This window comes from Oncorhynchus keta, chromosome 11 (assembly GCF_023373465.1).
Source record: "Oncorhynchus keta strain PuntledgeMale-10-30-2019 chromosome 11, Oket_V2, whole genome shotgun sequence".
Lineage (NCBI taxonomy): Eukaryota > Metazoa > Chordata > Actinopteri > Salmoniformes > Salmonidae > Oncorhynchus > Oncorhynchus keta.
Window position 1 is genome coordinate 16070034 of NC_068431.1, and position 15191 is coordinate 16085224.

A 15191-nucleotide genomic window follows, 5' to 3' on the forward strand; every position below is an offset into this window, starting at 1 on the left:
TTCTGTTACCGTTTCTCAGTAAAGTATTATATTTATCCACGGATTCTTCGTCTGGGCTCTTCTCTGCACCTGGGTCCAACCTCACCATGTCACAGCGACAAATCACACACAAGGCCTTCGATCATTATGCTTTCTATTCTTTGTTCTTCATTGAGATGCAATGGTATTACACAATAGCAGGCAACACTTCCCATGCAGACTCTGAGCATTAAAAGGGTGTAACACATCCTAAGGATTACATGGAAACACATTATGCTGAAGGGCACATTTCTTATCGTGCACCCCTTCATGTTCGTAAAAGTTATTATTTATAATTATTCATTAGTGACAATTGTAATTGTCTTCACACACTATTTATCACTGCATAACCATTCCATAACTCCATGGAAACAGTAGTAGTCTCATGTTACACAGAGGACCTTGTTTTCTCCCACTTCCTTGTCCTCAGCACGACCCCGCCTAAGCACATGCCAGTTGTCCTGCATGTCATTGTTTATTGGCTCTCTGGCCAATTCATTAACATTCAATTAGAGAATTCTAATTAGCTGGTGGATGGATAAACACAGTCCCACGCTGTCAGCTGTGCAGTTGAACTAAACAGCTCGCCGCCACTGCCGCTGTATAGTTCATTAACCACATGCAGCCAAGCCCAATTCCCATGCATTGTCATGCTGGGATTTGCACAAAAAAATCATTTTAATATGGTTTGTGCTCTTTGAGTTCAGCAAGACACCTGGCAGAGCTCCTGAGACCCAAATCATTACATTATTTACAATTAGAACCAATGATTCAAAGCAAGAGGAAAAACACAGGCCTGTTTGTTTTGTTTTTTAAACAGGCTGGGAGAAGAAGATGCATAAATTGGGTTAATGGGAATTAGCATTTCTTACTTATTTTCTGTGAATCTTTATCTAACATTATTGATTTATTGTTTTAAACCAATGTGAAGAGCCCCTGCTGAGACATGTTCTGAGGATGATCAAATATTAATCAAAAGCCCAATTATAAATGTCTTAAAAGCAGCGTTTCTAAAAACACCACACATCAAAGTTCACAATGTTGGACACTTGTTCAGTGTTTCACCTTGAAAAGCCCCTTTAAATGTAAATATGGAAAAAAGGGTTACACAAACTCACATCTGCAGTTTTGGGGTGGAGGCCTCTGCGTGTTAATCACAACCATATTTTGTAGGGTTAGCATGAGCAGATAGGCTCATAGTAGCATGACTTAATTCATGTCAAAACATGATATGTAGCTTTACAACTTAAAGGGTATGTTCAGCATTTTCTCCTGGGCCATGGACTACAATTCAGGGTGAGGAACCATTTAACATCAAGATTTTACAAAGAAAATGACTGAACTTCCCCTTTATACCCTCTGAAACAGCCAATTGCTCCTGCCTAGGACTCACATTGATATCCTCCAGGTCCAGGAAGTTGAGTATTATCCCATTCCTCTTCCAGATGATTGGTGGCCGCAGCGTCCCCTGGATGGCACAGGACAGCACGGTGCTGAGGCCTACTGTTACCGCGGAGATGCTCATTCTCTGGTCCTCAGCCAAGCTCAACTGAACAACCTCTGTAGGTATATATATATATATAGAGAGAGAGAGAGAGAGAGAGAGAGAGAGAGAGAGAGAGAGAGAGATTTACATAGAACAAACAGCAAAAACATATACATGATCAAATAGAAATCTTAGAATCAACTATTAAAGACCACCAGAACCCATTGGATTCGACAATTACCTCGAATGAACCCTCCAACCCCAAAAGACCTGTGGTGTTGATGATATCCTCAATGAAATGATACAATTTACAGACAACAAATTCCAATTGGCTATACTAAAACATAATCCTTAGCTCTAGCATCTTCCCCAATATTTGGAACCAAGGACTGATCACTTCAATCCACAAAAGTGGAGACAAATTTGACCCCAATAACTACCGTGGGATATGCATCAACAGCAACCTTGGGAAAATCCTCTGCATTATCATTAACAGCAGACTCGTACATTTCCTCAGTGAAAACGATGTACTGAGCAAATGTCAAATTGGCTTTTTACCAAATCATACAATAGGCCAAGTATTCACCCTGCACACCCTGACAAACAAACAAACCAAAACAAAGGCAAAGTCTTCTCAAGCTTTGTTGATTTCAAAAAAGCCTTTGACTCAATTTGGCATGAGGGTCCGCTATACAAATTGATGGAAAGTGGTGTTGGGGGAAAAACATATGACATTATAAAATCTGTGTACACAAACAACAAGTGTGCGGTTAAAATAGGCAAAAAACACACACATTTCTTCCCACAGGGCCGTGGTGTGAGACAGGGATGCAGCGTAAGCTCCACCCTCTTCAAGATATATATCAAACGAATTGGCGAGGGCACGAGAAAAGTCTGCAGCACCCAACCTCACCCTACTAAAATCTGAAGTCAAATTTCTACTGTTTGCTGATGATCTGTTGCTTCTGTCACCAACCAAGGAGGGCCTACAGCAGCACCCAGATCTTCTGCACAGATTCTGCCAATCCTGGGCCCTGACAGTAAATCTCAGTAAGACCAAAATTATGGTGTTCCAAAAAAGGTCCAGGCGCCAGGACCACAAATACAAATTCCATTTAGACCTAAACATAAGCTCCACAGGTAACTTCCACAAAGCTGTGAATGATCTGAGAGACAGGGCAAGAAGGGCATTGTATGCCACCTAAAAGGAACATAAAATTCGAAATACCAATTAGGATCTGGCTAAAAATACTTGAATCAGTTATAGAACCCATTAGGCCTATAGGGACTGCTCACCAACCAAGAATTCACAAGGGTCAAACACCAAATTGAGACTCTGCATGCCATATTCTGCAAAAAATATCCTCTGTGTACAACGTAGAACGTTCCAGAGAAGAGACGTTAAATTCTACAACCACCTAAAAGGAAGTGATTCCCAAACCTTCCATAACAAAGCCATCACCTAACAGAGAGATGAACCTGGAGAAGAGTACCCTAAGCAAGCTTGTCCGAGGGCTCTGTTCACAAACACAAACACATCCCACAGAGCCTCAGAACAGCAACACAATTAGACCCAACCAAATCATGAGAAAACAAAAAGATAATTACTTCACACATTGGAAAGAATAAACAAAAAAACAGAGCAAATTAGAATTCTATTGTGGCCCTAAACAGAGAGTACACAGTGGCAGAATACCTGACCACTGTGACGGACCCAAACTTAAGGAAAGCTTTGACTATGTATAGACTCAGTGGGCATAGCCTTGCTATTGAGAAAGGCTGCCGTCGGCACACCTAGCTCTCAAGAGAAGACAGGCTATGTACACACTGCCCACAAAATGAGGTGGAAACTGAGCTGCACTTCCTAACCTCCTGCCAGAGAGAGGGGGTGGAGAGAGGGGGGTGAGAGAGAGAGGGGGTGGGGGAGAGTGAGAGAAAGAGAGAAGGGGGGTGGGAGAGAGACAGAGAGAGACAGAGGGAGAGAGAGGGGTTGGAGAGAGAGAGAGAGAGAGAGAGAGAGAGAGAGAGAGAGAGAGAGAGAGAGAGAGGGAGAGAGAGAGAGAGACAGGTGAGAGAGAAATTAAAGAGATGAGTTGGTGGTGGGACTGAAACAAAGCCAGACTTTATTCGTCACAGCACAGAACATACAGTAAAGCATATAAACACAGCCATGTGAGAGAGAACAATGTCTGATCTGAGGACGAGACCATGTGAGAGAGAACCCACTTCTGATCTGAGGACGAGACCGTTTGAGAGAAAACGATGTCTGATCTGAGGACGAGATCGTATGAGAGCGATTATTAAGGAACATTTACATTCAGCTGACTAGCGAATCCAATTTGTTTCACCTTTAAGGCACATGACAAAGCACTGTTCTCGAGTGTCCCCAAGGCCCATAACTATACAGAAAGGAGGACAGAGGGATGATAAGGGGTGGCAGGTAAGAATGTCATATATATGACTGAACGACAGTGGGACAATATTGGTTGGGTTCTTAAGGAAGACTATAACGCTACTCGTTCATGCAGCTTATTCACGCTGCTTGTTGGTTAGCGACTGCGACTGCTACCTGTTTCTCCCTAACTTGTTAACCAAAGTTTTGGCTAACTGCCCCATGATATACTGCTTGTTTCTACGGCACGGACTTGCATGTTGGTCATCTCCCGCTCGTATAGTGTATGTGCTGCCGTGATCCATACAGTGAGCATGTCCTCTGCTTTCTCTCAGTTTGCAGTACTGGTGTGTTACTCGGGTGTGTGTTGTGCTTGTATGTTTGCCATTTCACTGGCTGTGCTTGTTTCAGGAGGCGGGGTGCAGGCTATATTTGCAAATCCACTGTAGCTCATAGCAAACTTTTAGTAAATTCCTGTGACGAGAGACACGGGAGCCCAGCTAGACTAACAAACGTTTTCAATGCTGCAGGAGTTTTTTTTGCTCTATACTGGGACAATGTGGACCGCAGGAAACTTTCAATGTAGCAACTGTTTGCTTGTAGAGGACTACAGGGGCAAAGTGGCGACTCTAAGCAAACAAGTAGAAAACTTACACAAGCTACTGGGGAATCCATGCCCGCCTACTTTCTCTTTATCTTCTACTCCAGAGGCTGGACGCCGCTTTGGCCTGGTGAGAGTGTCACTGCCGTGTCACATCTCCACAGCCTTGAGGGTGTCTGAGACTCCGGCCCCTTCATCAGCTACGGAGGATTCTAAGGCTGGCTCGGTCCTTCGGGCACCACCTCCCATCTTTCCTAGATGGGTCTTCTAAACCATTTGAGGCGAAAGAATGTTCAAACCTCCTCAGCCATTTCACCAGCTGTTGTCAACGGCAGCTCTATCATGAAAAACATCTTGGTTCCCGGAGCAAAAATCTGGAGCACGAGTACAGGACATTACAAGGCTGCTTCCTGCCGTTCTATGACAGCTGCCGGGGGCTAATGCTGTCGTAGTCCATGTGGGGTCAAACGACATTAGAAGGGCTAGCTTGGAATGGCTGAAAATATATTTTGAAGAATTGATTTTAGCTCTGAAAGATCTGAAAAAGCAGTCAATTATTTCAGGCCTGGTACCATCATTGGACCGTGGTTGTGAAAGATTCAGCAGGCATTACATACCTGGCTGAAAGACTACTATAAGTCTTTTGGCACACATTTTTTAGATAACTTTAACACCTTTTGGAAACAGAAGATGCTCGACATGAAGTCCATCCAAATCATCTTGGCTCCTGGACCCTGTCCTCGCATTTCCATTCTGCGTTGAGACAATGACTTATCAGTGACCCATGCCCTGCTCAGATAATCCCTACCATTGTGTTGGTGAGTTGTCATAGTGCTGCTTCAAATATACATTGTCCCAGGGATGTTGGCAGTCATAATGTAAGTAACCTAACGTATGTCCCTCTAACTCCCCTAAATGTCAAACCTACAGCTATTGTATGCAGTAATCATGTGCCTATCAACCTGAGTTATACTGTTAGCACTGAGGCTATGTGCCCTAGTAGGAAGTCCACTGTGTGCAGCCCACCCGGAACTATCATCTCAAACATAAAGGTCACTATCATGTCTATCTCTGATAAGCCTTCCACTAAAAACAATCAAGAATCCCAGAAAAGTGCGAAAAACAGCCCACATTAACATATATAGACTAAGAAACAAGGTTCACAAAATCGTTAACTTGCTAGTAACAGATAACATTCATATACTGAACATCTCTGAAACTCACTTCGATAATACATTTGATGATTCAGTGGTAGCAATACATGGTTTAAAAATTGGAAAGCCAATTGTGGAGGTGTTGCTGTGTATGTTCAGAGTCATATTCCTGTAAAGCTTAGAGAGGATCTCATGAACACAAGCATTTTGCTACATCCGCAATAACGTCTGCTAAATATGTGTATGTGAGCAATAACATTTTATTTTATTTTATTTGTTTATATGTCAAATGCTGTTAAAGTAATATGCCTACAGGTACACCTGTCTCACCTAAAGCCCATTATTGTGGGAAGCTGCTTTAAACCACCAAGTGCTAACAATCAGTATCTGGATAATATGTGTGAAAAGCTTGATAATGTTTGTGATATCAACATAGAAGTATATTTTCCTGGCGACCAAAATATTGACTGGCTTTCATCAAGCTGCCGACCCGAGAATAATAAAAAAAACTGTAACAAGTAAATGTAAACTGGTTCAGGTTATCAGTTAACCTACCAGGGTATTTACAAACATCACAGGAATGAAATCATCCACTTGTATTGAGCACGTCTTTACTAATGCTGCAGAAATGTGCTCTAAAGCAGTATCCAAATCCATCGGATGTAGCGATCATAATATAGTAGCCATATCTAGGAAAACCAAAGTTCCAAAGGCTGGGCCTAATATAGTGTATAAGAGGTCATATACAAAGTATTGTAGTGATTCTTATGTTGAAGATGTAAAAAAAAAAAGATTACCTGGTCTGTGTGTAATGAGGAGCAACAAGACTCTGCACTTGACACATTTATGAAATTGCTTATTCCAGTTATTAATAAGCATGCACCCATTAATAAATCCTCTTAGGGCTGAGATCCCGCAAACGGGATCGATATGACAGCAGCCAGTGAAAGTGCAGGGCGCCAAATTCAAAACAACCATACAAACATAGAAGTATTTCACACCATTTTAAAGATACACTTCTTGTTAATCCCACCACAGTGTCCGATTTCAAATAAGCTTTACGGCAAATGCACCACAAACGATAATGTTAGGTCAGAGCCAAGTCACAGAAAAACACAGCCATTTTTCCAGCCAAAGAGAGTCACAAAAATCAGAAATAGAGATAAAATGAATTACTAACCTGAGAAGCAGGCCGATGCAGAGTACATTGATTTGACATCAGGGGAGCCTATTGCTCACTACACCTGGTCTGTCATGCACACTGCACATTATCATGTTACTGGTATCTCAATGATATACAGAAAGATTTGTGCAGATGGCTGAGTAGCCAGTTTCCCTTTTTCCTTGTACAGCATATGAGTATACCCTTATATTCCGGCCACAACACTAGGGTTGCAAAGCTACCAGTAGTTTACTACAGTTTCCAGAATCTTCAGTAATTTTGGTAATTAACAGGAACTCTATAGAAATCTATCATACATTTGGTCATTTATACTTTAATAACTTGTATGGCAATCTATCATAAACTTGGTAATTTATACTTTAATAACTTGTTTTTAAATGCAGTAAGGCGGTATGGTCCGGGTACCGGTAAAACATGAGCTCATCACAATTAATACAACATGCCCCAAAAACCTATAGGTTACGACACCATTACTTAACATTACTGCATGTCAGACACATAAACCGTGTACGAATTGGCAGGACACCAAGTGGTATATGCTACAAATTGCATTGTGGTTTGAGGAGTACACTTGAGTGGCCGAGATGCCTGTGGACAAGGCAGAGATGAGTGGCTGATACCGAGGCGTGATTGGACAACAGTGGCTGCATCAATTCAGGCTACACGTGTAAACCTAATGATAATCACAGAACGTCATTACAATACATGTAGGTGTTTCGTAACATATGTCTCTTTCTAGTCATCAAATTGCCGGTGCACAGTGCACTGTTGGGGGTTGGATGCTGAAATTATTTTGTGAGTGGAGGAATGTGTGCAGGCAGCATACAGGATGATGAAAACATCATGACTGGTTGTGTTTATGCCACATTAGAAGGCATATTAAATTGCCAATACTCTAATTAGCTTACTCCTGTCTACACAGAAATAAATAAAAGCATAACAAATAGGCTACTACATCAGAAATCATGATTTGGCCACAGAGAATCATTAGCTTCTTTAAAAAATGAATCTGTGGGTTGTTTTAAATTGCATTGCCTACAGTCGGAAAGGCCCGCAATTTGCGCAGAGCGAGCTGCAAATACCAAATAGATGATTGTTGAGTTGCGACTGTCAGTGAAAATCAGAGACCCAGCCAGGCGTATGGCAATATTTAAAAATACAATTGCGGAAAAACTGTTTGGAAAGCCAATCGCTATTGCTGTAAAGAGATGACAATGACAAGACTCCAATCTGCCGTTTGGTTATCAAAATGCTTAACTTAATGAATCAAAACAGTAGCCTGTCTTATTGGCACCAGCGTAGAACATCGGCCATATCCTCAGTGTGGTGCATATTCACTGTCGTCATCATTGGGTCAGTGACACTTTCATTGGTTTTTGAACACTAATTTCCTCCTCCAGGTTAGATGGACGTCATGTATTTGTGTCCCACCTTTTCATACGCCGATTATACAGATCAGACTTCACTGTTTGTCAGAGTCAGCAGAGTAGGCTACCCTGTCATTTTTGTAATTTATTGTAAAAAAATATATATTTGTGATGAACTTGGGACACCGTTAATACATTAAATCTACTTTCACCCCTGTATATAGTATTAGTGTTTTATAATATATATTATCCATATTGTCCATGAGTTTATAGTACATAGACCATATGGTTCAGGAAAAAATTGCCTAAATAATAACTCTGCAACTCTTCCAACTGCTGACAGTTTTCACAACTGCCACCAGTTTGACGGCAAAACATTGACAACAAATACGTACTGACATAGTAAAATAAATAAAAGTGTGTAAAACGTGTTTTATTTTATACTGAAACCCTCATATTAAATACAAATGGTATTCACTAAGTTGATGGTTTATGTATAGGATGTTTTACAGCTTTGTCATTCATTTTTCTATTTAATTATTTCATATATTTTACATGTAATAATTCCACACAGAGGACCAGAGATAATTACTGGCCCTTGTACAAATCTGAAGTACCCAAAATGTCCACTAGATATCTTGTGATAGATTACATAAAATCCTTGAACGATATCAACATTCTGGTAGTTTATATACCCTTGCTTTGCAACCCTACCTCCGTCCATTTCCTCCGACAAACATCGGTCTGCGGCTGAATGTAGTTGCCTGTCCCTGGTTTACAAGGTCTTGAGATGTTGCCAAACCGAAAGCAAAACTATAATTGAGAGGAAATCATCAACTTGTTGATAAAATTGCTTCTTTATTGCTAAAACCAAGGCATATTTGGCTATTTACAGGATATATACACTTTGACACCTATATGCTGAATCAAATTTTAAATTAAGAGTGCACTAAGTTGGACGTTATCGTATTGATATGGCATAGTCAACCTGAAAACTTTTCAAACCCACTGCATCTAGAAAATATCAGTCAAGGTCACTCTATACTATACTTTTCCTTCCAACTGTTTTGTGGTATACTCTTTTGTCTTGCACAAAAGCACACACACACAAAACACCTACCTAACAATTTCCTCTATGTTGGAATGGCGGCAGTTTCATCTTTTGTTGGCTCTGAGCAATTCGATGTGAAATAAATCCTGACGCCACGTGGCGATTTTGACTCCAGCTTTGGAGATTGAGGTTCCCTGAAGAGAGGGCTCTCTCCGTCCCATTGTTTACCAGAGGACTACACAGTCAACAGCCTCCTCTGCTCAAGAGGAGCAGGCTCGTGTGACAAAGGCAGACAAATTGCATATCCACTGGCCATGCCTGCATTGCTCTCCCTGCTGGATAAGGTTGACATGACATTATCTCCTTAATGACTCCTAGGCTTTTTTTTACTACCCGAAAATAGCCCGTGTAATTGACTTTCCTGTGATTCCTAAACTATTGAACCATCAGTGGTAACTGCTAGCGGCCGCGGTAGCCTACAGGGAGGATGCTCGTGTCTGGCCTCTGATGCAAAAAAACACACAGAATTTGAAATGCAAAGCACGAATGAGTTCTCCCAGGGAAAACTAATGGGGGCCTCTGACTGTAGCCCAGAAACCTCGTCACTTTGCTCCTCTATTACCCAGGCCCTTGTGTGCCTAAATAAGACATCCCTGGAAACAAAACGGGGAGAAGAGAGCAGGGCTGTCGGCGAGGCAGCGAAACACAGTAATGAGAGTCGAGAGGGGAGCATTAGACTCAGTAAAAATTTGCCGTAAATGTTTGATTGGTCTCCTCAGCTCCACCTCCCTAGCTCTCTGATGCTCTGTGATTAAGTTTTCAGTGTTGTGGCTTAGGCACCCTGACACTTCCACTTAGAGAGATTGGCACAGGCTAGGAGGCTGGGGCATAGGATATACTGTATCTTTAGCTCTCTCCCTGTCTTTCCTCAACTGTCTCTCATTCAGTCTATCTCCCCCCCTCTCTCTCTCTTTCTCCCTGACACATTCTTCCATAAATGCTTAATACTAGGCAATAATGTTTTCAACATAACTGGGCCATATTGCAAGACGGACGAAGCACTGCCAATATCATTAACTTTTATTCTAAGAAATGTGTTTGGTTAACAAAGTAAATAGTTGTATACAAATGGATGGGGAGTGCTGTCTCTCATGTAACAATAACTGAAATACTACATGTATTAAACATGATGTCTATACTCTGTCTATATTTTCATTAGCATCCTCAACTAGCAGCATTCACCTGGGAAAGTATTTAGCATATTTTTTTATTTGTATACACATATAGTTGTGTACCTAAGCTCTTCATCCTACGTATCACATGTGCAATTCAATTCGACAACTAATAAGGCACAAGGCAGAGAAGCTTAGAGCATGGAAACATGTATCAGCATTCATTGTTTCTTAAGATTATCAACACCTTGGCTTAAAAGCAATGTGTTTGATATGCCATTATTGGCACTACATATTCCACAATGCTGCCAACCTGCTTAGCAATGGGCTTTATCCCATAACAGTCTAACCCATTCTAAACCGGGGGAGCTATACGTAATTGTTTTAAGGTCATACCAAGGATATATTTGCTATTTGATTTTGAATTTTAAAGTATATATACAGTACCAGTCAAAAGTTTGGACACCTACTATTCAAGGATTTTTCTTTATTTGTACTATTTTCTACATTGTAGAATAATAGTGAAAACATCAAAACTATGAAATTACACGTATGGAGTCATGTAGTAACCAAAAAAGTGTTAAACAAATCAAAATATATTTTATATTTGAGATTCACTCTTGGCATTCTCTCAACCAGCTTCATGAGGCAGTCACCTGGAATGAATTTCAATTAACAGGTGTGCCTTGTTAAAAGTCAGTTTGTGGAATTTCTTTCCTTCTTAATGCATTTGAGCCAATCAGTTGTGTTGTGACAAGGTTGGGGTGGTATTCAGAAGATAGCCCTATTTGGTAAAACACCAAGTTCATATTATGGCAAGAACAGCTCAAATAAGCAAAGAGAAATGACAGTCAATCATTACTTTAAGACATGAAGGTCAGTCAATCTGGAAAATGCCAATGTGCAGTTGAAAAAAATCCTCAAGCGCTATGATGGAACTGGCTCTCATGAGGAATGCTACAGGAAAGGAAGACCCAGAGTTACTTCTGCTTCAGAGGATAAGTTCATTAGTTAATTAACTGCACCTCAGATTGCAGCCCAAATAAATGCTTCACAGAATTCAAGTACCAGACACAGCTCAACTTCAAATATTCAGAGGAGACTGCGTGAATCAGGCCTTCATGGTCAAATTGTTGCAAAGAACCAACCACTAAAGGGTACCAATAAGAAGAAGAGACTTGCTTGGGCCACGAAACACGAGCAATGGACATTAGACCGGTGGAAATCTGTCCTTTGGTCCGATGAGTCCAAATTTGAGATTTTTGGTTCTAACCGCCGTGTCTGTGAGACGCAGAGTAGGTAAACGGATGATCTCTGTATGTGTGGTTCCCACCGTGAAGCATGGAGGAGGGGATGTGATGGTGTGCTTTGGTGGTGACACTGTGATTTATTTAGAATTCAAAGCATACTTAACCAGCACGGCTACCACAGCATTCTGCAGCGATACGCCATCCCATCTGGTTTGCGCTTAGTGGGACTATCATTTGTTTTTCAACAGGACAATAACCCAACACACCTCCAGGCTGTGTAAGAGCTATTTGACCAAGAAGGAGAGTGATGGAGTGCTGCATCAGATGACCTGGCCTCCACAATCACCCGACCTCAACCCAGTTGAAATGGTTTGGGATGAGTTGGACTGCAGAGTGAAGGAAAAGCAGCCAACAAGTAATCAGCATAAGTATGTGGGAACTCCAAGACTGTTATGTGATTCCATATATGTTATTTCATAGTTGTGATGTCTTCACTATTATTCTGCAATGTAGAAAATTGTAAAAATAAAGAAAAACCCTTGAATGAGTAGGTGTGTCCAAACATTTGACTGGTACTGTAAATTAAAGGTTTTCTAGAACGTTGTGACTATGATGTTGTAATGATGAAACATTCAATTAAATGAATGTGTAAGTGGTATCTTGCAACCCAATGGGACCCGGTACAAAGCTTTCTCCACATATTATTGGAATGCTTTCTGCTGTAGTTGAGATGTTATGTGAATAAAAAGCTTACAGCAAAACCTGAGGCTATTACCATTGGAATAATGCATTATCTCTGTCCCTCCCTCTCTCTCTCTGTCTTTCTTTAGTTCTCTCTTTCATTCTATCTCTCTTTTCAATTTGAGGGATCTGAATGTGTCAGTTGGCGAGTGTGCTGGTAATTCATGGAGGGAATGTGAAGATGAGCAATCAGCAGCCCACTCATTAATCACACACAATCCAGACCCTTAATCTTCTCCACAGGTACAGATGAATGCCCTACTGCCTCTTGCTCTATACCTCTTCTGTCTCACTCTTTTTCTACTTCTCTCCCTCATTCCCTATACTCCTCCCTGTCCCTCTCTGTCGTTCTCTCCCTCTTTCGCTGTCTCTCTCTCCCCCTCTACCTCTCACTCTCTCTGTGTCACTTTCTCTGTAAATGTTCCCCAGTGGCTTTTCCTCAAACAAAGCCAAGGTGGAGAGACTGACTGCAGCTCCCTGGGAGCCCTGAACTACAAGGAGAATGAGGCTTGTTATAATCACTAAGAATAGGAGAGAAACCTAGGGTGGATGATGAGAACAATCACATTGGGGGGTTGTTAAACAATGTTTCAAAGTTTATAAATAAGGAAAGATGTCATTGATTGGGCAGGACCATAGAGATGTATAGAGGACTCAACTTGGATATAACTCGTTTTAGCATGGACATTGCCATTGAAGGCTTCAACCATTTTAAAGTAGTCAACGGGGTGCTGATTCCTATGGTTTGGGAGCAATCAGCAAATGATCAGAGTATAGTCTTCTTCTTCAAATAGAGTAATATGATTTCTAAATGGCTTCAACACCGCTATCAAGTTGCCACAATAAGGGCCTCCCGGGTAGCGCAGTGGTTAAGGGCGCTGTATTGCAGCACTAGCTGTGCCATCAGAGAGACTCTGGGTTCGCGCCCAGGCTCTGTCGTAACCGGCCGCGACCGGGAGGTCCATGGGGCAACGCACAATTCGCCTAGTGTCGTCCGGGTTAGGTAGGGATGTCCTTGTCTCATCGCACCAGCGACTCCTGTGGCAGGCCAAACAAGGTTGCCAGGTGCACAGTGTTTCCTCCGACACATTGGTGCGACTGGCTTCTGGGTTGGATGCGCGCTTTGTTAAGAAGCAGTGCGGCTAGGTTGTGTATCAGAGGACGCATTACTTTTAAATGAATGAGCCCGTACAGGAGTTGAAGCGACGAGACAAGATAGTAGCTACTACAACAATTGGATACCACGAAAAAGGGGTAAAAATGTAAAATAAAATAAAAAGTTGCAACAATAAATTAATGACACAATATTTGGTTCAGGACTCCAGCACTGGAGTTTTTTTAAAACACAAACACAAAAGAAGAAAATTGAAGAAAATGAAGAAAGCCTCAATGGAGAAGCCCACTGCCATAATTGCATGGATACAAAGATGAGACCTCTTTCAATCTCTATGGGCAGAACCCATCTCTCAGTGAGCACTGTAAGTACATCACTCCTAGCCTGCTTATTGGCTTATTAAAAAAACATGCCTGTTTTTGCAGACATTTCCTTGTAAATCGGTATGGATCTCTCTCTTTGGATGCTCTCACTAGAGTTGGGATACAAAATGTTCAGATATGCAATTTGGCATCCACGTTTTCCATCAGTTTGTGAAACAGAGACAATGCTTATATAAATATGTAAAACATTTCTAAAAACCTGTTTCGCTTTGCCATGATGGGGTATTGTGTGTAGATTGATGATGAAAAAACCCTGTTTTAGTCCATTTTAGAATAAGGAACATTTGTGGAAAAAGTCAAGGAGTCTGAATACTTTCCGAATGCACCATAATGACAAGGCGAAAACATCAATCTACACACAATAACCCATAATGACAAAATGAAAAAAAAAATGTATGTTAGCAAATGTATTAAAAATAAAAACAGAAATACATTATTTACATAAGTATACAGACCCTTTGCTTTCAGACTCGAAATTGAGCACAGGTGTATCCTGTTTCCATTAATCATCCACCTGTGGTAAATTCAATTGATTGGACATGGTTTGAAAAGGCACACACCTGTCTATATAAGGTCCCACAGTTGACAATGCATGTCAGAGCAAAAACCAAGCCATAAGGTTGAAGAAATTGTCCGTAGAGCTCAGAGACAGATTTGTGTCGAGTCACAGATCTGAGGAAGGGTACCAAAACATTTCTGCATCATTGAAGGTCCCCAGGAACACCGTGGCCTCCATCATTCTTAAGTGAAGGAAGTTTGGAATAACCAAGACGCTTCATAGAGCTGGCCGCCTGGTCAAACTGAGCAATCGGGGGGAAGAGCTTTGGTCAGGGATGTGACCAAGAGCCCGATGGTCACTCAGACTGCACTCCAGAGTTCCTCTGTGGAGATTGGAGAACCTTCCAGAAGGAGAACCATCTTTGCAACATTCCACCAATAAGACATGTATGGTAGAGTGGCCAGACCAAAGTCACTCCTCAGTAAAATGCATATGACAGCCCGCTTGGAGTTTGCCAAAAGGCACCTAAAGGACTCTCAGACCATGAGAAATAATATTCTCTGGTCTGATGAAATCAAGAATGAACTCTTTGGCCTGAATGCCAAGCATCATGTCTGGAAGAAACCTGGCACCATCCCTATGGTGAAGCATAGTGGTGGCAACATCATGCTGTGGGGATGTTTTTTAGTGGCAGGGACTGGGAGGCTAGTCAGAATCAAGGGAAAAATGAATGGAGCAAAGTACAGAGAGATCCTTGATGAAAACTTGCCCTGGAGCGCT

General features: G+C 41.5%; 1 protein-coding gene across 1 annotated transcript in view; it reads right to left on the reverse strand.

Annotated features, from left to right (window-relative positions):
- LOC118390648 (follistatin-related protein 4-like) overlaps nt 1–15191 on the reverse strand; it is a 294535-nt gene that overhangs the window by 38451 nt on the left and 240893 nt on the right. Inside the window, exon 7 of the mRNA XM_052529604.1 lies at nt 1412–1578. Coding sequence (XP_052385564.1) covers nt 1412–1578 — 167 coding nt within the window. The remainder of the gene's footprint in view (nt 1–1411; nt 1579–15191) is intronic.